Source organism: Glandiceps talaboti, chromosome 8 (assembly GCF_964340395.1).
Source record: "Glandiceps talaboti chromosome 8, keGlaTala1.1, whole genome shotgun sequence".
Classification (NCBI taxonomy): domain Eukaryota; kingdom Metazoa; phylum Hemichordata; class Enteropneusta; family Spengelidae; genus Glandiceps; species Glandiceps talaboti.
Window position 1 is genome coordinate 7,092,340 of NC_135556.1, and position 24,737 is coordinate 7,117,076.

The following is a 24,737-nucleotide window of genomic DNA, read 5'->3' on the forward strand; positions in this document are numbered from 1 at the left end:
TGACTACAGAGTATTTGAAGTAATATAATTTGTGGTTTGAAGTTCAAACTTGGCAATTCTAGAATATATGTGATGCTGGTGGACATTTAGACTGTAAGATACGTCGTGACGTTTCGCCCTCACCGGCCTCCTCATAGGGGTTGGTCGATGTTTGAAGGCGCACCGTCACGGCGTACCTTACAGTCTAGTGGACATTCACCTGCATGTTCAAGAACTGAATGCATGGGGCACTTTTTAAAATGCGTTGTTCTTGAAGTGATATTTGTCATAGTTTTCTGTGGCTTACCCAGGACGATGGAAGGCAGAAGCCAAACCAAGATGGCAGCGATTACCACATAATGTGCCGTACTTGCTATGTCATTCTGCGTGTACTCAGCTGTTCATAATAGGTGTTCACAATGAATCTAAAATCATAACTCAAAATCTTGTTTCAAATATAAAGTTATGGTTGGTTGTCATGTCAGTCAGTTAGAAGATCAGGTGGCTTGCCTATTGATGCGTCTTCTGTCTCTGATGACATGCACACTGGTGACTTTCCTGCAAAAAGATTACAGGGGGAACATTGGTTGAGAAGTTGTACTGTGTGAAAAATATATATATAAAATAGAACAGAAATAACTTTCAGATGTAATAATTCCTAAGAATAAAACTAACAAACAGATTTCATCCCCACACAGTGCACCTCTTCCTATATTTGAAAGGTATTCGATTGGAATGTAATTTATACCATGTTTTTTACTGATGGAGTAAAAGTACATCATGCATATGATTTTCCATGGTTAAGATGTTATTCTTGACACCACTGAAGTGTCCATATGGATGACAAATGGGTTTTTATTTTGGCTTTTACATTCATAAAACAACTCTACTATGTTTTCCTACTTGAAAAAACAATGTGAAACAACATATACCAAGTCTGTGTGTGTAACTAATAAATTGAAAAAAAAAATGGGTATAAAATTGTTACTGTACGTACATTAACATGCATTTTACCCATTTTTTTAGCACAACTGAACTGATCATGAGGTTCAGTGTGCTATTGATGTCAAGTTTTGTGGGTGTGTAGTATGTATGTATGTATGTATGTATGTGTGTGTGTGTGTGTATGTATGTATGTATGTATGTATGTATGTGTGTATGTATGTGTGTGTGTGTGTGTGTGTGTATGTATGTGTGTGTGTGTGTGTGTGTGTGTGTGTGTGTGTGTGTGTGCATGAACAATTTAAAGTGAGAAACCACTGGATCGATTCAACTTAGTAGGGACATTGCTTATGGTGTACAGATGAAAAATTGTTCACACCGATCCAATGAGCGGTTTTCAATGCACATCCAAAAGAGTGATTTTCTGTCAAAATAATTCATCATAATAAATTATGATGGAGTCTATGAGGTATGGTTATATAATGTTACATAATCACTTGGCTAAAGTCCTTGGGATGTTCCATTATCCTGTAGGGGTGTTTTCATATTTGAGGTGTGTTTCTCTCACTATGTGCATGTCAAACATTGGATTTCAGTTGCGCACATTGCCATTGGTAGTATCTTTATATTTTTATATTTTGTACAATTTTACGAACAAGGACTTGGTATATGTTGTGTCACATAGAGTTGTTTTATGAATGAAAAATCCCAAATAACTATCAACTTGTCATCCATATGTCCACTTTTTGAATACCTTGAATACAACAAATAAGATTTCACCTACTTTGGGTTCCATCTGTGAGAGAGTCCCTGATGCCTGCCTCATCTGTTATCGTGAATGCTGGCTGTGAGTGTGACTGTGCACACAAATATGAGGCGTTTGCAGGCTTTGATTCATCTACTGTAAATCTAGGCTCTTCAGCTTTCGATACCTTGTGTCTATCAGCAGGCACATGCATGCCCAAGGAGTTTGGCTGGGGTGTAACAGAACTTGACGCACCGTGACAGGGTATAGTTACAGGAACAGAGACACTAGTATTTGGTTTGTTTTCGATGTGAACATTTACCGGTGGACTTGGTTGCACGTGAGATGATTTCGGACTATCTCTTAGCATATCATTCATCCTATCCATCTGTCTCTGGAGATTATCAGTTGTCATGTTTAACATTGTTGTAAGGGGAAGTGTAGCGTGTGTTATCATGGCTGGTATCTCATCCCGTAACTTGTTGTACTTGTCATTCAGATCTTTGTTTTCCATCTTTAATTTTTCAACTTCAGTTTGGTGCAAATTGTCTAACTTGCCAACCCGATGTCTTAAAGTTTTCATTTCTTGCTTCACCTCGTCATTTGCTTCATTCCCCCTATATTGCATCATCTGCAAATCAATACACAGCTCATGGAGTCTTGTCACTCCTTCAGTTTGTTTTCCTGCACTTTCAGTATACAAATTAAGGGTTGCATCAACCACCCGAAATATATGTTTAGCTGTGCCTTGGAGTTCTCGTAAAGCCTTATCACAGTCGCTTCGTGTTTGCTCATTTGCATCCATTTCAGACCGTAATTTTGCTACCCACCTCTCCATCTGTTCAACCTCTTTGGAAAGTGATTGATCATTCAGTCCCTTGAAATGTGAACGATTTTCCACATTTTGAAGGTGATGAGGCAGAAAGGGCTTGTCTTTTACCTACATGACAAATGAAGCAAAGAATTATTAGCAAAATTGGTTATGCTATATGGTAACAGGACAAACGCCCCCCGCACAAACGCCCCCGGACAAATGCCCCCCTGACAAATGCCCCCGTAGGACAAATGCCCCCCGAACAAATGCCTACGGACTATGGACTATGGCTCACGACTCAACCAAGAAAGGCATCACTTCTATTGTATTACAAATGAAAAGACCAAGGATGCTCACGACTTTCTACTATAGTGCTATTGAAAGACGTGATTTCAGGCGATGTACTTAAAATTTGGTTTTTATCACTTCTATTGTTTTATGAATGAAAATAGCAAGATGGGTGTGATTTCGAGTGGTGTACTTATGGTATGTTCCATAATATGGTTAAAAGCCTTTTTAAAAATCGTTTATATTTTCAAATGGAACATTGCTTACAAACGCGGAAAGTAAACAACTAAATTGGATTAATAACACTTGGCATGTACAACATGTTGGAAGTACAGAGACTTGTATTACATTCCATCATTTGATAAGAACAGTTTTATGGCCACATTACATAATAGTCATGTTCACAAACAATTTCCAGTACCCCTGGCATTTCATGTACACATAAAGAGGTCATAAAACTGTTGTTATCAAACCATGTTGTGTAATATAAGTCTCTGCTGTTCCAACATGTTGTGCCAAGTGTTATTAATCCAATTCATTTGTTTACTTTCCCTGTTTGTAACAGGTTACGTCTGTCCACAGTCTGATGTCAGCAGTCGTATGATAGTTCCAGCCACACTTTATTATCCTTTAACAGTCATAATTACCTGACAGTGTTCAGAATTGAATGTACTGTGAGGGCTTTCTAAACCAATGTGTGTCTCATCATCTGTACCTGGTAAGAGAGCTGATAATCTGTAATGATAAAAAAAATAATATCATAACTAGGCAAAGCCCATAAGCTCGCGCAGGGTAGATTCATTTGTGACCGGCTGCCTGGGCCAGGGTTGATACACTTGATTTGGGTCATTTTCCAGGGGTATTGACCATCAAAATTTATTTTATTGAATGACATCTAATTCTCTGACATGGACGAGAATTAGTAAAGCAAGTCAACACTCTATGCAGTTGTTGGTTTCAAAAACCATCATAGCCATTAGATTAATATTGTTCATTTTCAATCAGCCAACTTATCATAGACCATCCACCAACGTACGTTGGTCTTTGGACAATTCAACTCGATGATTTAGGAATGTTACTGTACCAACAAACATAGGAAAGTAGATATTCTTTTTAAAACATGTAAAAAAAACAATATCGACAATATAAATATCAAAACCACACTTCCACAACCCGGAAATTAAACTGCGCTATGTCATCAGTGGTCCGTATCGCGTACCACCTTGCATCAAACTTCCAAATAGTGTAACAATTTCTCCTTGAGGTACAGTGATGCCTCGATACTCGTTACAATGTTACGATAATCGTGCCAACAGGCCTACTGTTACAATATTGCAATGCATGGTGATGTTATGTCGCCTATGATATACGATGATACGGTAGCGCGTGGAGAATGCACGTAGTATATGGAAGGCGCATGCATAGTCAGTGCGCGCCGCAATGCATCATTGGGAGAACCACCAATTTTTTTTGAATAGTATATACGACGCGCATGCGTACTAGTCATTGAGCCGCTTCGCGGCAGCTTTGCTGCCGCTGCGCGAGCTAATAATATAATTATTGTTAATATTGTGTAATCTGTACCAGTCAATTAATTTGCATAATATAAAGACAGGTGAATTTAGTGGCTGAATGACATCTGTAATATTTTTCCCTACTTTTAAGAACAATGTGAAATAGCATTGACCAAGTCTGTGTTTGTAACTCAATAAATTATAAAAAGCTAAAAATTGTGTTAAAAGTTTGTTATTTTACGTTTAATAAATATTTTACATATTTTGAAATGTTTTGCAATTTATTGAGTTACAAACAAGGATTTAGTATATGTTGTTTCACATTGTTTTTTCCAAAAGTTTAAAAACATAGTAGAGTTGGTTTATGAATTGAAAATCAAAAATAAGTACATTTTTTTGGTACCCTTTGCCATCCATATGGCCACTGTAAGGACATTCCGGAATGAGAACATTTGTACTGGAATGAGTTTCACTCTACAACAAGCTGTAGATTTATGGTACAATAGTATTTATACATTTTTGCTTGATTTTATACCTGATGAAAATAATGAAATGGGTCACTCAGTGTTCTCATTCAAGAGAACAAGTTGCTGATATCTAAGTAAGTTTCAAACTCTCAAAGATCACACAAATGTACCTTGGGATATCCGAAGTCCTATCACTGCGATATGGATTGTTTTGTCTCCATTCTCGTCCTGTATTAGGCAGGTCATTATCACAACAACTGCTCATGCTTTGCCCTCCTTCAGCCATAATCCACTATATGTCACTCAGTGAGTCTAATATACAAAAAGAGCAAAATACAAACAAGTCAATATCTGATTCTTGCGTTTGGATGACTATTAAAATCTTGTATCAATACTATATGGCATTTTAAGGTCGTTGGATCTGTTGACTGAATGGCATGACAGTATGCATTGCAGTGTCATTTCAAATCCATATGATAAATTATCCCACTTTCAACTATAGGCTGAGATATAGTATTAGGTTGATTCTAAAATGCTAGTAATAGTATGCCAAAAAGTCAGTTATTATCTTTAGGCTCAAGTATCAAAGACAGTCACTGCTAGTACTGTAGTACAAAAGGGTTTAAAATACATCATACAATGTGTATAGATAAGATAAGATGTGATACAGCTATATTACAATTGTGTTGAACATTGACAAATTCTATTTGGATACATTAGTGTAATATAAAGAACACTACGGTTATAAGTATATATATATATATATATATATATATATATATAAAATAAGTATATATATATATATATATATATATATATATATATAAAAATGAAAGAAGACGAGTATGATATTACATTATGGATTTACACTATGAATGAGCACTCTACTTGGCGAAAGAAGAATATAACTCTATATATATATTATGTAAAACAATTTTCTTGATTTTTACATGAGTTTAGATATAAAGAGAGCAATTATAATCTCTTTTTGTTTTGATTGCATTATAAATTGAAATTGCTCTTTCTTTTTTATATTATTGAATTCTGAATTGATATTATAAATGACACTAAATAGTTTATATCTTTGTTTTATAGTTTGCTATGTATCAATCTTCTTCCTCTATTCCTTTACAATTTGTACGTAGTCTATTATATTTAGTCTGTTATCTTGCACCTGGTCACCAGAAGTAACAGCAGTAGCAGTAAAATTGATTTATAAACAGGATATGTAACCAGGAAACAATAAAAGCTGATTTCCATGTGGGCCATGTTAGCTGTAAAGGAAGACAAGGCGTTTGCATGGCCTGTTTATTGTTCATGCTCTGGTGAAGCATATAGAATAATCATGTCATCATCCTACTACTTTTGCAACATATGTGCTAGCAGAATTTACTTTATTAAACAATGTTTTGGGGTTAAATGAAATTGGAATTTGCCAGCAACGACAATGTACCACTACAATATAGCGGGGACCATTATTGTCTACAGACTCAAATTTGAAGGTTGACAAGTCAGAATTTTCTACAGTAACTTTACTACATACTACAAGGAAAATATGTGGCAATAAAAGTTTAGGTAGATAAATAGGTAGTACGGTATATACATTGTATGTGCACTTACCCTTTATTTTTTTAAGATGCAAGAGATTTTCACAGCTCATTTGCTTGCATGCCCTGGTTGCAATGAATGTGTCAATAGGGTTACCCCTATTGCGCTTCATTTAATATGTGCGCATGCGAATAGAGTGATGACGTGATGGCAGAAAAGTCTGTTCAATATCAAGGAACATAACCCATTGAAATTTAAACATTTTAAAATGCTGTTTAATAGCTTTCTTAAACAATTTGTAATAAGATTTACTGATGAGGTCATGCTTCGAGTGCATCCATTGCAGTAGTCATGGTAACATGACCTTTAATCCACTTTCTACTAGGGGGTATTTGTTTGCACTGTCCAAAACGTTGCCGCCATATTTCATTGCTTCAGAAGAAATGTGTGCTCTGTCTTGCAAGAATAGTTGGAAAAAACACATTTAATTTATTTGTCTGTTTTATTGGTTGTTTTCTAAATGCATTGTATAATACCATTTTTAAAAATAGCTATCTGTGAATCTATCTCTTATGCCGTTCTTTCAATATATACTTTTAAGGAAAGGAAATGTCTGATGCAATATAATGGTATGTTTAAGGTTGACTGCTTGTTATATTGTACCTTTTGTGCTAATATGAATAGACAGATTGTTTACAGGTGTTGTTTACCTCACCCCAAGAAGCATTAGACCGAACAATTCTGTTACAAAAGCTGGCTGATATTGGTTTACAGGGACCTGACCTGTGTTGGTACAGTGCTTCCTGAGATAGTGGATGGAGACGATATTGGTTTCCAGCTTTGTTTAGGTCAATGTTGGGACCATTATTTTTCACTTTATAGCACAACTGAATACTAATTTAGTAATTCAGTTGGGCTGTATATAGCCATCACAAAATGTGTGTATGTGTGGTTGTGTGTGTGTGTGTGTAAATGACTTAAAGTTAAAAACCGGCTGAACGATTACCTTGAGATTTGGTGGAGACATTACTTTTGATGTCTAGATGAAAAATTCTTCAAATTGAAGTGATCCAATCAGTGTTTTTCAAGTTACACCCAAAACACAGGGGCGTGTATTATTGCTTACATTTATGTTTTCTTAGGAAGGTATCATACAAATTTTGCTGCTACAAATGTATCAATCTCTATAGTACTACGTACTCTTTCCCTATACAGGTAGGAATATATATTCAAAGGTTGTTATATTTAGTCTGTAGACATGGAAAACAACAATCTATGCAATATTACACGCCCCTGTGAACCAAAAGAGTGATTCTGTATCAAAATAGTCTATGAGGTATGATCACATATAATGTTACATAATCACTTGACTAAAGTCCATGGCATGTTCTATTATCCTGTAGGGATTCTTTATGTTTGAAGAGTGTTTCTCCCACTGCATGTGTGTCAGACATCAGATTTCAGTTGTGCACATTGCATCAGCAGTATGTTTATATGAATGATTTGAATGATACACCAATAGAGGAGGGGGGAATATGTAAAAACTTGCATAGGTTTCCATCTTGTAACATAATTTTGGTAAGGAACCCCAGTAAGCATGGTGGGAGAGGGGTCTGTGAAGTCTTGCTTAGATTTCCATCTTATTTCATAATTTTGGTGATGAACACCAGTTAGGGGTAGGGAGAATCTATGAAGTCTTGCATAGATTTCCATCTTGGAACATAAATGTTGATGGGAAACCTTAGTAACAGAGGGAAGGAAATCTGCTAAAATTGCATTGATTACAATATCATGCAAGTATTTTTTTTAATTACCCCCCCCCCCCCCCACACACACACACACACAAAAGAAAAGCATGTCAGTATTGAACTGCATAATCTTCGTCAGCTGTTGATAAATTCAAGGACATCAAGACACATGTTTGCAACAGCTTTCTCTAACTTTTTACAATGATCTACTATTGTTCCTGTTCAGCGCCATAGAACATTACGTCGCATTGGATTTGATTGATTGATTGATTGATTGATTGATTGATTGATTGATTGATTGAACATAAACACTGGTTTTTTTATATGTTGGAAATTGGAGCATATGTGTTCAGGCCAACTCTCTTACCTGGAAAGTCAAATTTCAGATTTGTTACAGTAAATTGACAAGCATTAAAATCTCTCCCCATTTTACAACTGTATTATTAGAAGTTTGAGTCATTCTGTCAAAAGTTTTATTCTTTAATTAGAAACTTTATTTTTCATCCATGTTGCACCTTCTTCCATCCAAATCATCAGACAAGGGCAGTTTGAGTTAATAATTTTTATTGCGATAGTAAATGCCAAAGTAGAAACTGAAATTAATCATATTTTGTTAGTATGCTAATTAAAATCATCAGTTAAAACAAACAAAAGCAAATATCTCTACATATTAATACTCGCCATGAGTTATCATGCGTCCTTTTCCTGTGCAACACTTACTGTATGCGGATGTCATGATTTTAAAAATTGATACGTTAAAAAGTTTCTGTCTCGAGCATCCTGCAGAATTTTACCTCCTCCAAGAAACCCACTATATACCACATGTAGTGTGAGCATACGTGGAGGGTCTATGGTGTGATCTGTATACCTTAGCCAGCATAGTAATAATGCAGGCTGCCATATGTACTTGCGGATAATAATATAGACATATTCTGTGTTTCTTGTTATTGATTATTGACCGTGCGTACAAATGTTCTCTTGTGCACTGTATAATATAACTACAGAGTATAGTTGAAGCATTTATGGTTAAAAGTTAAAAATTTGGAAATTCTAGAATATATGTGATTCTGACATACATGCACCCATAGAAAGCAGTATAACAGTTAGGTAATCTGATGTAAATCCTGGGGTGATTCATTAGACAAAAATGGTCATGGATGAATTGAAACGTTTGTTCATGAACGATTAATTGTCAGTTTTTTTGCAGGTGAGGTGACTAATTGCCAAAAGCCATGAAATCTCACACCATCAGCAAACATAATTTTCTGTGTAGGGTTACTTAGTGTGCATTAGCTTTGATTAATATCTGCAAACAAAAAAGTTTGACCATTTACAATTGGCCACGATATTTAGATATACAAATTTAAAATTGATGTAATGGTATGATTAATTATTTGACATATGTTGAGAAGCGCAATATAATGACGAGAGGTCAGGTCACAGGTCAAAGATGAAATCGTCAGCATAAGCATAGTATATAAGTACATGTACATATTTTTCTTGAATAATATTATTTCCAGTGTTGGGCAAAAATACAGGTCTCATCCGTACGTTGTGGTGTACAACAGCAGATATAGTATGCATCACCCAATAGCTTGGAATGATGGAGCATGTGTATGTTTTGAAGTACATTTGTATTATGGCATATATGAGTTACTTATTAACATTTCTGATATCCTATTAATTTTTGTAATGGTTGCGCATTGATGCTCTTGTGAGTTTACTGAAACTATAGTAGGTGCCTGCCTTTCACTCTTGTTTTGAAAACTTTAGGTATGGCATACAGAATTATACAATGTAATACTTTCTGAGTTTTCTTCATTAATGAATATTCAAATGTCATCAGAAATATGTATTTTTAATCAAATTAAGTGAACACATCAATATGGCACCAGAACATACACATGCTTATGGTCCCAAAATTTCAAAAAGTTCCAACAGTGAGAAAGGTTAATTGATATTCTGGATAAGATATGTTATATGCTTAATTTGAACTACTTTGCAATGAGCTAAGGCTTCAATCTTTTTTGTCGTCCATTTTCATCACTTCATTTACCTCAATACCTGAAAACAATAACATACATCAGTAAATAACGATTCTACTGTTACCAAGGATACAGTAAAAACTTTACAGTTGCTTTCTTTTATTTCTACCTTATTTTCAATAATTTTCCGACTGAGTATAGCGATAGTTTATGTTTGACATGAACTCAAAGAGTTCAGAAACATTGTTGAGTCTCACATTGTGTGGCATAATTAATTATCACAAGAAAATCATGTATAGGTGAATATTGCTTAATATACTTTTGAGTTCGATATCACTGTGATATAAGTTACATGTGGATTGTCTGCACACAGCAATAATTGGGAATCACTATAGAGATTCATGTTACAGTTCTAAAATGCATAGCAAGACATTGGAGAGTCTCAGACTCCCTCTATCATCTATGGTTATAACATATGGTCCAAAGAACCTCATGCCACTAAATCTAAGCAATAGGTCGTCAAGTCAGGTCAGAGTTCACATCAACCATAATTTTACACTGTGGTTACAGAAATGAAACGTTACATATTTTCAGAACACTACCTTTGTCAATACCTTTATCTTTCTCTGCCTTCACTTTCATGTGATGTATGTTTGAATCGTGATCCTTTACCGATTTATCCACATTGACAAGTGGTGGTTTATCCTCTGTGTTAACTAAGGAGGCAGAACATGAGTTGGTTACCATTGGGTCAAGCAAATGTCCATCTTTCCCTGCTGCAATCTTGTAGAAAAATAAATATCAATCAATAAAATCAGTGTTTTTGCTAAGGTTTGGGAACCCCTATAATGGGATGGGGGGGGGGGGGTTTACATATGGTAAAAGTTCCATAGATTGCCATACATGTACTTCCTTGTACCCTATTTTTATTTTTATTTATATTTTTGGTGAAGATCAACAACTCTCAGATAAATTACCTTGGGAATTTGGATAAATGTTACGTAATTACTATTCTTAAACCTACACTGAACTGCAATTTGAACATTTTTTTTTCAAGTTCAAGTAAACCAAAGATATATTCACTAAGTCAATTACTTATAAGAAAGACATTGTAGCTGTTAATTAGTGGTCACTCCAAATTCTTAGATGTTATTGCCCCAATATTTTTATTTGTTCAGCCAAGGAAAATATGAGTGACCTAAGGGGACTTTGTCACTACGAGTCACGAGATGAGTTACTAAGTAACAACCCTTAGATCAAAAGTATTTTCTGGCTGAATGAAGAAAAATATTGGGGAATGACATCACTATACCAGCACCAGTAATATCAAAGGAAAATTGGGGAAAGTAATGGTAATTTTGAACGTTTTGACTTGTATTTTGAACACAGCAGAACCAGTGACATAGATGCATGTTGTCATGTGACGTAGAACAACCAGAGTATATATTCCATATTATTTGTTCAAGTCGGCTTGTGTATGGCATAATATTAGTACATGTACATGCTGTCACCCTTTGATTTAATTATACACTGTTAACTCCATGCATATTGTATATTGAACTGTAGGCTAGATACTTACATGAGTTGTTACAATGAAGGTCAAATTATCTGGACTTGAAATATTCTGCAAGATCTCACGGAATCTACAGGTAAAACAAATAATTACTGAAAATCATTAATTATGCATTCCAAATAACTCGTAAAAACCAAAAGTTACATAAAAGCTTTACACTGTTACAGGACCCATGTGCTTTGGTATTGTTGATACATGCAGTACCAATACATTACAGAGAATTTGAAGCTTGCATTATTAAGACATAGTCTGATTACTCAAAACTGTTAGTTTATGCAAATGACTTATTAATATTCACAGGATATTTACAAATCTATAAGTTCCTGCTATCAACATAAGGAAGTGGTGTAGCAAGTTTCATTAGAATTTATGAAGTAGTTTTTGAGATATGCATGTCCACAGACTGACAGACAGACAGACACTTTTAGTGGTCTGAGTGTATATACATAGGGTGCAGGACGAATAATCAATTTTGTTTTCGGGAAGTACAAGGACTCATTAGTCAGATCAGTAGATGTTTACACTCACTGCATAATAACCTGTGAGTTTGTTCTCGGATTAGCATTCTACTAATTAATGCAAAGTTGATAAACTCTGATAAGACAGTGATAAAGTAGGAAATAGGAAAAAAACTTTGAGAGGAAACAATAGTTATGATGGTTGAAATATAGAGAAAATAGTATTAGAAATCTGGAAAATTGTGAGAACAAAATTGACTATTCCTCCTGTTCCCCGTGGTATATACATGTATAATCATCATTTAATCAAACTAGTGTAAACACTAAATGAAATTAAATATGTGGCCATGTACTTTAGGAAAACTTGCTATCAGAGAAACCAACCTTCTGTAAGTGTACCCTATTACATCAATGTCCATTAATTAATAGCTCATGATATAGTCGATTTTCGGGTTCCAAAATGCATTGCGTGAGACGACGTCGCTTATGTTGTTACATTTAGCCTTGTTTTGTCTTTATTACGTTTGAAATAACATTTCATCAGGAAGTGATGGAAAGACACGTTAACCTATTTGATTATGAGTGATTTTATAGAAAAAAGACTAAACGTCATCAATGACAGAGGGGGATTTTACTGGTGAATCCAGGGTACTGTCAGGTGATGACCATCCCCCTGAGTAGCGCATGCAAACCTCCCAGCGAGTACACAATACATGGCATTGTATGGAGAGACGCACAATGCATCTTGGAGATGGCAACAGGTCTATTAACACATTGCAATAATATAGTCATAGCATTTGTTTATCTTCATTTGCTTTCTGTAGTATTAAATCTGCACTAGCTGCAACTGGGATATTTTTCCATCAAATAACCAAAGATGTATTCACTAGAAATTGGTCAATTACTTATGAAAAAAGACATTGTATATGTTAATTAGTGGTCAATATTATCTGTTGGTATAGTTTAGTGGCATTGTTTAATCTTGAAACGAAAGCTTGGTTTTGAATGTCACCATGACAAAACTGTACAAGTTGTAACTGGAGTATCATTTTTCAATCAGACACAATATATTCACTGAAAATTGTGAAAATACCAATAATCAGACATTGTACATATTAACCAGTGGTTAATATTATTCATAAGCAGTACAGAAACAGGTTGAAATTGTGATCGCCATTGAGGGTGCTGATTTTTGGGTGAGGAACGCAAAATCAATTTGATTTGATTTATTCTTTATTACAGCTATAAACAGCTATAAAAATACGTTATCAAGTGTATCATGTGTTAAGAGTAAGTTACTGTACCTTAAAAACACATTAAAAAACAATGTTCCAGTTGCAGAAGGAAAAGTTCTTGATACATTTACTTTGATGTACTTACTCGTTCTCCCATAATCTCAATTTCTTTTCTTCATCACTGGTATTTGGAGTCTTCATCAGGAAGGACATGACTAATGCAGTTGAATTTGTGTAGCTTTTATCTGAGAACAAAATAGTATTACTTAGGGATGATCGCACTATGTCACACAAGCGCAATAAGTGAACTTTGTTGGTTTATGAGGGGGGAGGGGATCTGGCGTCAATGTGATTGCTGAACTTCATTTTCACACTTCTAACCAAATTTTGCAAACTTTCACACCTGCAATGATAACAGCTTCTGTATTTATGACCGAGATGTTGATAAGTTGATTAAATGTACTTCTAATGTGATATATATTGCTGGGTTTCTGGTAGTATTTTGATAAGTTTACACCACAGTAAACAGATTCATAAGGTCGGAACTTCATATTTACCATCATGTTTTTACATTAATTGCATCGATCATAGTGGTGTGAGTTTTCATTGTGGTTTACATCATATGTAAACGTCTGAAGTCGCACTTGTGAACATTCATTTAGGGAAGGGGGTTTTATACTAAACAAACGCTTTTCGTTTGTTGAGCTTGTGCGACATTTTGCAATGGTCCCCTAGATATATAACCCAGATATTTCCCCCTCATTTAGCCAAGGAAAATATGAGTGGCCTAAGGGGTCTTGTCACTGTTCACTGAAAGACTCCCAGTGACAAAACACTTAGGATGCATGATTAAAGAAAAATGATGCAGAATAATAATCATGCCACCCCAAGTATAATTTTTATGAATAATCAGGAAATATAATGAAATGCCTTGCGTATCACTCATAGTTAAGGTCAAACTTCAGCTGAAAAAAAATGTGTGCGTCCTTGTACTGCACCCTGTATTCCATCAAAAGTACAGAAATGTTCATAATATGCTTTCAATTTGTTGTTCTAGTTAAACAAAAATTGCACCCTCTGTGGCACAAATTCAAATTTAGGAATTCACATTTATGACCACATGACAACCATGAATCCGCTGTCGCCACACTTTTGCTGTTCTGTGGTTGAATTTTTGATGATTTCCCTGTGATATTTCAAAAACATGTTACAATGTATAAAACGATAATATTTTATTACAGCTTAAATTTTGCATTCAAAATGATGGTTTTGGCTGGATTTCTGGTTGTCTGTGAGCTTTGTTTACAAGGCGAATTGAAGTGACCTTGTGATACAGCATGCACAAATTATGGCTGTTGGTGAAAAATATGCCTCAAGCACTGCCATCTGCAGGGTTCTCTGTAGGCCAGGTAATGTATAGTTCTTAAAGACGTGAATATTATGTAGTAATTTTATTTCAGATAATGAGAGTGACAGTCACTGTATGTAGCATGCCTCTAAAGTCACTTTTTAGAAGTTACCATTATAGCCACGTAGTACTTTCCATGGTTGAATAGGGCCACCAAAGTCACCAAGGCAAGACATGTTAAGTGCAGTGTGGTCATCATGCTGGTTAGGATCTCTGAAAAGTAGAAGAATGAAATTAAGAATGTCACACTATTTCAAATGATTTTGCAGTCAACCTAACACTCTACAACCGTGGACCTGGTAAAATAGAGATTTCTACGTGAATGTTCAGTCATATTCTAGAGTATACTCCTTGAGGCCTCAGAGGACGAATATAGGAACATTGTGCGATTATTGCTCTGTACTGGGGTAATAAGTGCTTTGTACCATATGTGGCCAGGAAAATGCTGTTAAAAAGCACCAAATTTCAGCTTCATTTACCTGATTCTTTTCACCCCTAACAACATGTAAATTAAATTTCATGCCAATTTTCCCCACTGTCATTTTAAAGCTAACAGTTCCTGTAAAAGAATGGTATTCAAACCCCACCTGTCTTGTCTTAGAATTAAACCAACTCATAGTATACTTAGACAATTTAATAACTTTATGATAACATGCATATCAATCATTGCCCCATTTGCTATCAAACAAATCAGATTATATTCTTATGTCAACATTGCTCAAAGTGAAGTTAGAGCCAGGAGTTGATTGAGGATGTTTAAAACTATATGTCAACACAATAATCTATAAGCTGTGATTACATCGTGTACATTGGCAACATTTATGGTCCATTAATTAACCCCACCAAACCCTGATAACTGGGGTTGTTCCCTAGTGGTTCATTAATTAGCCCCATCAAACCCAGATAACAATTAAGGCATAACAGGGGTTGTTACCTACATTGTGTAATGGTCCAATAATTAGCCCTACCAAACCCTGATAACTGGGATTGTTCCCTAGTGGTCCATTAATTATCCCAACCAAACCCTGAAAACAGGGCAATGGGTTGTTACCTAGTGGTCCATTAATTAGCTCCATCAAACCCTGATAACAGGGTATAACAGGTTGTCCCCCAGTGCACTGATTACATCATGATGATGATATGATTTCCTCATCACGACACATCCCTTCTAATTTTCTGACCAAGCTGATAAGCCGCTTCAGATTTTAAATTTTGTAGACCTTATATGCATATGACAAATGTGATCATCTCATCTTGGAGAAGTCATAAGTCTAATATTTTAGCAACCCCTGGAACCATATGCAAATGTGTGACTATCTTGTTCTGTGTTTTTTTTTATTTGAAGTGTTTCCACAAAAAATTATATTTTTAGACCTAATCTGATCATTAGACACTAAAAGTAACATCCACATGTATGTTCTAATCTATAGTGGGTTTATTTTCTTACACTTTTAAAAAAAAAATATTTTATTGATAAAAATGCAATATGTCAAAAAACCTTTGATAACAATTATTGTTTTGTAGTATTATCAGTTGTGAAGTGTAAGTTTAGAAGGAGATAACCAAAACTTGAAGATTATGATGTTAAATTTATCACATTTTAGTACTAAGAAAATAAAAACCCAAAATAGATCAGAAGGTATATCAATATTGATATCAATAATTAGCCCTGTGGCTGTGGACTCTGAGTTATATACATACACAGATAAACAGACACTTTAATACACCTACATACAGCACTAGTAACTGAACTGGTTCAGATATGCTAAAAGCTTATAATTACTTAAAAGGGAATGCAACTCCAAGAAGTAATGGTATTGTTATATACTTTGGGTGTTGGATAGCCATTTCATGATTTCACATCATACAAATTTCACTCGGTTGCCGAGAAACACCAAATTGAAACTCTATTGTTCTTTCAGTGGTGCACCATTGCATCATGGGTCTAGCATCCATGAATATGTATTTGATGAACACTGAATATTCATGATTCCTAAGTACTTATTTCCATCAGATAGTCATTTTTTTTATTTTCCATTATAAAAAACTGGTTTTTCCTTTATGAGTAATTTTTTAATCATACCTCCCTGAACTGTATCAATTCAAAAATATAACTCTCTCCTTGAAAATAAATTTCATCCTAAGTCTTCTGATCTTCTGACTAATTAGGTTGCTGAGATGTACATAATTAGAATGACATGATCTTACCTGACACAGGACATGAAATGGTCGTGATAGTCAGCCACCATCCAAAATCCACTTCTGTCATACACCACTTTGTCAAAATTCTCACGACTGTTCTGGTAATAGTTTAGTACACTGTGCGTTACACACTTTCCATTTATACGTAAACATAGCTTGTTGTACGATTGACTTGAATTGTCTTCCGTCATGATCAATTCCTGAATATCCAGCACCTGAAAACAAAGTTACCTGATTTAGACTGGATTCAATATTGATGTAGATTCTTATTATGCCAAATAAAAAAAGTTGTTTGGTTCCGGTTACCCGACCCCACCTAGTTTTTCACGCCGACCCTAAACTTTTTTTTTATGTATTCGAGAAAAATAATAATAAAATCGTGAAGTCTCGCAAAAAATAGTGGGTTCAGAAACTGACATCAACTTAAAAAGACAATATAATACTATTCTTCCAATCTCTAATGGCTGTACATCTGATAGGAAGAAATAAACAACACAGAGACAATTTAGAAAATAATGGAAAACCTGAACTAGACACTCTACCTAGATAATCTACCTACCCCATCCTATTTTAAAATTGAATGTAATCGGAACCAAAAAAAATGTTTTTACGCCTTACAGTGGATTAAAAAATGACCATTCAGTGGTTAGTCTGGTTGATACAGTCATGCAGAAACTAATCATAAACTATGCATTCTACATGTTAAGATAGCAAGATTGAATGAACATAGTTTCTGGCAACAGTCAAAATGAAATTAACTGATGTGCCATGGTGACCATGCAAACATCAAATGCAGACATTAAAACACTCTGCATCTTGTTACAGTACTTTGGTTTAAGTCTGAAAGGTCCAGCTGTTGGTCTGCTTATGGAACTACTCACTACCCACATGAATGAGTGAGTGAGTGAGTGAGTGAGTGAGTGCGTGTGTGTGTGCGTGCATGCATGAGTGAGTGAGTAAGTGAGTGAGTACGTGCATGTGTGTGTGTGCGTGCATGCGTGAGTGAGTGAGTGAGTGAGTGAGTGAGTTATGTATAAGTGGAAGCAGCACCTGGATCTTTCATGCTACATTCCATTTACATGTAATTTGTTAATTTCATTCTGACTAAATGTAGCAATAAAAATGTGATCTTACTATATTAAAGCATAGCATATGCAGCTATTTTCTTGATTTCTGCATGGTTGCATCATTCAGAGCCACTGAACTGTATTTTGAAATCTGCTGTAATAATGCCTGTTACTTCGATATGGGCTAAAATTCTGCTTTCCAAATAATCAGCATTTTTTTTTATCTCAAGTGAATGACCATAACTGTAAAGCCAGTAACAAATATGGTCATTTTCCTTTGAACAAGCTCATAACTACACACTAAAGTAACATAAATAAAGTTGTATATGAAAGCTGTGAAAATGAAAGCGTTTGTATTTGAGTCAGTAATTTTATGTATCAAGCTCTGATAAACTAATACCAAATATGGCTGAAGCTTGCATCAATTCCAAGCTGTACCATGTTTATACCTCTATATGTCATTTCATTGGGAAAATGGTGTGTATATATTACATTTTTTTAGATTACCCAACATCAACCTAATCAACTTAATCTGGAGGAGTTTAGATTGATATGTAAATGCATCATCATACATACATCATCATCATCATCAACATCATCATCATCATCATCATCACCACCACCACCACCACCACCACCACCACCACCACCTTCATTATCATCATCATCATCATCATCATCATCATCATCACCATCATCATCACTACCACCACCACCACCACCACTGTCATCATCATCACCATCATCATCATCATCATCATCATCATCATCATCATCATTTCATCTGGACATCAAGTGCACTTTTAATATGAATGTGTGATCTTATTATATCCATACCTGGTGAAGAATGTCCTTGGAAAGCACTGGTCCAAAGGGGATCAAGTATCCAAATGGATATGGCGAATACACTGTCCACGATGCATTCAGTGCCAAGATGAGAGCTTCCTCTACAATGTATGAAGGGTGTGTACAAGAAGCTGGGCAGTCCGTACATAGACATTTATGAGAACACTGCAGGGTGTCATTGCATGGAATGTTGGCAATATCTAGTGGTTTTATACCACCAAATGGACTTTCCTCAACTTGGGTAAAGTTTGCAAAGATATGGCTATAGTTTGATGACCAGAAGTTATCAAGCACTTGTTTAAGAGTGCATTGTTTGATGGATGCCATCTCACAAAACATTTCAAATACCGTCATGTCACTGCTTAACATTTTGACATCTTTACACGAGGCATACAAAGTATTAGCACTTTTATTTTGGAGAAAGAAATCAATCTTGTTAACATAAAGAGCTGTAGTTGTCTTGGCTTTCACTTCAGGAAGAACAATGTTACTAGAGGTTGCTGGATCTGAAACTGGCTGGGGACCAGATGAATCTCGTCGCTCCACATCTACAACATTGGCAAACAGACTCTGAGAAGGATGACACATCACACTACAGGCTTGTCGACGGAAATTATAATAGCATGCTGGACAGTTAGCTAGGGTTTGCATTTCCCCTAACTTTCCTTGGAGTAACTTCAGTTGACCAAAATCACAGCAAGTTAGCGGATATCGATGGTCTGATGACAATTCATCTGTACTGTTTGCAATCTCAGGACAAAGGTGCGCCAATAGCTGGACTCCCTGCTCTTCTTTAAGTTCTTTTGCGGGACCATTGTAAGCACGGACGAATTCGGAAAGATCATCCATGCCATACCATACACAGTAGCCTTCCTTGTGTACAGATGATGCTATGACCTATTGGGGAAAGAGTCAGATCTTGTAATTAAGTCATACCAGCTAGGTCATACCAGCTAGGTCAACATGTTACGTACACACACAGAAGGAATGTTTTAACACTGTTATCAATATCGATTGCTAATGTCTATCAAAATGGAATTGTTAAAAAAAAAACCAGAATTACAAAATAAACTAGTCATACCCCCACCACCCACCCACCCACCCACCACCACCACCACCACCACCACCACCACCACCACCACTCAATTCCATTTATATGCACCCGAATATCATCATTCACATTGCCGACATAAAGTAACAATGTTCAAATTACCATTCAAAATTACATGGTCATCTTCCTGGATTTGCACTTTCAAAAAATACATTATAACATCGTTCGATTATTCCGAAACTTTACCTTCTTCATCAAGATATATATTCACATTGTACATATGTACTACAAATAGTTCTTACTTGCTGGCCCCACAGCAGGAGGAGTATTACTTTCAACAACCACAGCATTGCCCCCATTTTTAAATCACGTTCTTGACAGATTCAGACCGTGTATATACTATCGACGTCGCTAGAGTGTCTTTCTTCAGTCTTCAATCTCTGTGATGAAAATAAATTAGTGTTGACAGCCAAACCAAATCTACCATATACATGTAAGAACAGTTTTCAGTTCACACAGATGTCAAACTATCCTTATCATGGCAATACAACTAGCCAGTCTCAGACTATCGGAACAGGATACCGGCCACAGGCGCTCGTGAAGTTGTTAGATCACAGAGACGAAAACTTCGAAAATATGGAGAACTATGACAGTGAGACCGTCAGGCCGAACATGGAGCACCTAACGGGCTCGATGTTCGGCCTGGCGGTCTCACTGTCGTAGTTCTCGATATTTTCGTAGTTCTATGTGAGCTAAAAACTTTACGAGCGCCTGTATTACGTGAGAATACCCATTGTATGCAACAAACACGACCTATCATGACCTTAAGCTTACACAACAAAACACGAAATTGAAAACAGTTTTGGGGGGAGGGGAGATGAGTTTGTTAGTGAGTTATGGCTGTGATCTTACATTTCTTGATGCTTTCTTATAGAAACAATGATTTAGTAGTATTGATTCTACAAAAAAATAAACTTTACCGGACGCGTTGTCTTACTTCCTTGTCGGCTACCATCACCAAGCAATGAATACTGCAGGAGAAATCGAGGCTGACAAGTCGCAGGTGGCAATTTTCCAAATCGCATGTCGCAGGTAGCAGTTTTGCAAGTCGCAGGTCACTGTCCTCACCGGTCTGCAGGGCCTCGAGGCTGTAAATTGTTTAGGTTCGGGTCATTTATTCTTTACGGGGGAGGGGAGTAGTTCACCATGCTGAATATTTGATGAGGATGGCCAGCACAAGGATCATAGTGCAACCAATATATATATATATATATATATATATATATATATATATATATATATATATATATATATATATATATATATATATAATATAATATAATATACAAGGTGGTTTAAGATAGCCTTCAGTAATTACAAGGGGTGGGGGGATCAAGCCCGGCTATATATTAGGGATGAAAAGTATGTGTGTGTGTGTGTGTGTGTGTGTGTGTGTGTGAGTCTGTCTGTCTGTCTGTCTGTCTGTCTGTCTGTCTGTCTGTCTGTCTGTCTGTATCTATCACCATTTTCGAAAAACGGCTGGCTCAATTCAAACGAAATTTGGCACACGTATTCCGTAGGTAATGGCAAGAAATGATTAGGTTTTGGTAAACAACATGAATTTTAATGAGCAATTTACGTAATTAATGGTTTTCGGTAATTAGAGTATATCTCATGAATGCACACTTCAAATTCAATATAATTTAAAACATACATTTGCGATGCCTAAACACATCTGTCCTAAAAATATTATCGATGTAGCTTTTAGTTTTAATAAGTTATTGGCATATTTTCAGTAGGCCACAAATAAGAAGTATTTAAGTTTCGCGCTGACCAGAAACAATTCTCTCTTTTTTGGCCTTTAAAACTCTTTCTACAGTGAGTGCTATGCTGCAGCGTTCTACAAAGCTTCACACTACATGTTCTGGTTGGCCAGGAGATAGCTACAGCAAGGGGCAAACAGCAATCAATAGGAAAAAAAATTATTGCATATGTTCTGTTGTATTCCAGCAGTTGTCTGTAAGAACGAGAATCTCAAAACTTTGCCCTTACGGAAGACATCCAGTTTAAATCTGCTATATATTTGCTTTGTAATGGGTTTTATGTGCATTTTTTGTTAGTTTTGTTTGTTTGTTTGTTTGTTTGTTTGACATGTTTGTGTGTTTTGTATTCTTGTCTTTTTCTCGAGGTTTTCATTTTTTACTGAGGAGCCTGTAAATGGGACTTGCTACCATTGGTCTTCTGCTCAATGAAATCGAGAGCACAGTTGAAACAAATGGGGATGGATTGAAAAGAGTATAACTGATAGTTATCCCACAGGGGCAGCGAGCATGTGATAGATTAATCAATTAATTGATCGATCGATCGATTTATTGATTGATTTAGTATTTGGTTGATTGATTGATCTTATAATTAGCATGGATCAGTTACTGCGAAAATATGCTTTATCTCTTATCTTCTGGGAGATTATCATACTCATTCATGTATTAACTGGTATGTAAAAGATACTAGTTTGTGCATGATTGACTGTTTGTTTGGTGTGATGATCTCCCAGAAGATAAGACATAAAACAAAATTTCACATTAATCCATCCATGCTAATTATAAGATTAACATGATTAAAGGTGTTTTGATTTTAAATTAAATTTAATATAGATAAGAAGAGAAGAATGGACAAGATGTCTTTATTTAGTCAATAAAGAGAGAATTACATACAGTTGAAAGAGAGAAAAGTAGACAGGAAAGAAGAAGAAAAAGTTTTATTTCACCACAAACATTAATCATTTAATCGATCAATCAACCAACCAACCAACCAACCAAATAATAAATCAATCAGTAAATCGACGATCGATCACATGCTCGTTGCCCCCTGTGGTTATCCATTTACCCATTATATATTTGTTTATTTGTGTGTGTTTGTTTGTTTGTTTGTTTGTTTGTGTCTGTCTGTCTGTCTGTTTGTTTGTTTGTTTGTTTGTTTGTTTGTTTGTTGTTTGTAACATGTTCCTTGGCTCCCTGTGCTGCCACCAGCTGAGTATGTTAATATCTAATCATTTCGCACGCGCACATTTTAATGAGACCTGTTGAATCGAGGCTAGGTGAAACTAAGTCGGAACTTTTAATGAGAGCTGCAATAGACATATGGGGAAAGAAAAGGCCATCTCTGGCGACTATATAAGGTAAGTTTTATTTTCTTTTACTATAAGTGTAAATGATCACCTAATTTTCATTATTGTCTGACAACGTAGCTTTACTCGTCTTCTGAAACTACCCTGAATCAACTACATACACGGCCGTGTGTATATCTGCCGTGAAAGTCCATAGCCTGCTACGCAGTCGATACAAATTTTCACGGACTTTACTGTCAGGCTTTGCGGTAATCACTCACTCGCCACACGCGATACGCTACGTCTGTATCTGCGTTATATTCGCACTAAATTGATCGAAAGAGTTGTGGTTATTTACATCGTTTGACAAACAACTAAAAAATTGTGTATGGTAGAGTTTGAGCCACATGACAGCTCACAGATAGGTAGACGCGGAACTAAACATACACCCTGCAGTCCCCCATGAATAGAACCACAGACGAGTAAGAACTAAGTGATGCGCGATATATGGTTATTGCAGCATTTAATATGCCTTGTATGCGTATATATGAATACATCGTTCCAATAGTTTCCAGAGATTTAAGCACTTCGGGCGCCAATGCAATTTTAGCGCTGAACCTGCCGAGGCTTCCTAGAAAGACATAAGGGGCCGGTATATTCTCGCAAGCCAGAGCACGTATTTCTAAAACTGTACCTCTCAGCAGGGCGTCTTGGACGGTGTCGTAAAAGAGGCTGTAGTTTATGACGATGGGCCAATGATGTCTCACTCAAATGAACCACTGAACATAGGTTCACTTTTCCGCGTAAATATTCCTAAAACATATGGGGTCGATATTGATCGTTTCCTATTCTACGCATCGTCGTAAACCATCGCCTCTTTTACGGCACCGTCCAAGACCCACCGCTATAAATTTCACAATGTCATCGCGGAAGAAACAATAGCTCTGGTTTGCGAGAATAATTCTCTATGCTTAAAGGAAATATGTCAAATTCTCAAATGTAAATTTAATATGTACATACATACATTCAGCAGTATTGACTTTATCGCATAAATCTATGTCACCGTTACTGAATTTGAGATTAACTGAGAACCCTTCCGTGTTCGATTATTCTGACCAATACCTAGATCACAACCTGACCACATACCTGACAACAATAAAATGCATCTTGTATGACACATTTTTGAGTAAACGTATTGTGCGCTTATCGACGGAATCACCTGAAAGGCGCATGCTAGTCACGTATCGAAACCAGGTAGCCATAGTAAAGAACCGTGACGTTTTCAACAACTACTGTTCATTGTGTTGTATCTCTGGCTAAAATATATTTTTAAAAATCTCTATGTGGTCTGAGATGGCAGGTCAGACCACGTAAGATTAATACAATTACATTATTTGACGACGCGACGCAAGTCCTCAGTGAAATAATAGTAAATGATGGCCTATATGCATATGTACTAATAGTCCTATACCAAATTTAATATAAACAAACCTCGTTTCGTATACTTTCTGAATTAATAAGTGGTAAAACGTATCATGAAATCAAATAAATCGTTCATGAATACTTTGGGTTCTGTTATCCTTGCAGACGGGCTGTTACGATACACAAAGTCTGATTATCGTTGGCGTCACAACAGAGTGGACAGACTTGCAGATTTTTTGGCGACACTGCAACCGTCTGCAAGCAGGGTGTTGTGACGTTGTATTAAATTCATACATCTCTAGTGTTAAAACACATCACACACTGAAACTCCTACCGTAT

General features: G+C 36.0%; 2 protein-coding genes across 2 annotated transcripts; both read right to left on the minus strand.

Moving 5' to 3' along the window:
* Positions 1-149: 149 nt before the first annotated feature.
* Positions 150-6,438, minus strand: LOC144439002 (uncharacterized). Its single transcript, XM_078128241.1, has 5 exons — positions 6,370-6,438; positions 4,920-5,061; positions 3,416-3,503; positions 1,706-2,606; positions 150-537 (listed from the first exon to the last, which is right to left on the minus strand). Exons 2-5 carry the CDS (start codon positions 5,033-5,035, stop codon positions 461-463), a joined length of 1,182 nt encoding a protein of 393 aa, XP_077984367.1. The 5' UTR covers positions 5,036-5,061; positions 6,370-6,438; the 3' UTR covers positions 150-460.
* Positions 6,439-9,791: 3,353 nt separating this feature from the next.
* On the minus strand, positions 9,792-20,229 carry LOC144438787 (NPC intracellular cholesterol transporter 1-like). Its single transcript, XM_078127958.1, has 8 exons — positions 20,173-20,229; positions 18,811-19,716; positions 16,913-17,121; positions 14,817-14,917; positions 13,442-13,541; positions 11,610-11,673; positions 10,633-10,813; positions 9,792-10,109 (listed from the first exon to the last, which is right to left on the minus strand). Exons 1-8 carry the CDS (start codon positions 20,227-20,229, stop codon positions 10,063-10,065), a joined length of 1,665 nt encoding a protein of 554 aa, XP_077984084.1. The 3' UTR covers positions 9,792-10,062.
* Between the last annotated feature and the right edge of the window lie 4,508 nt (positions 20,230-24,737).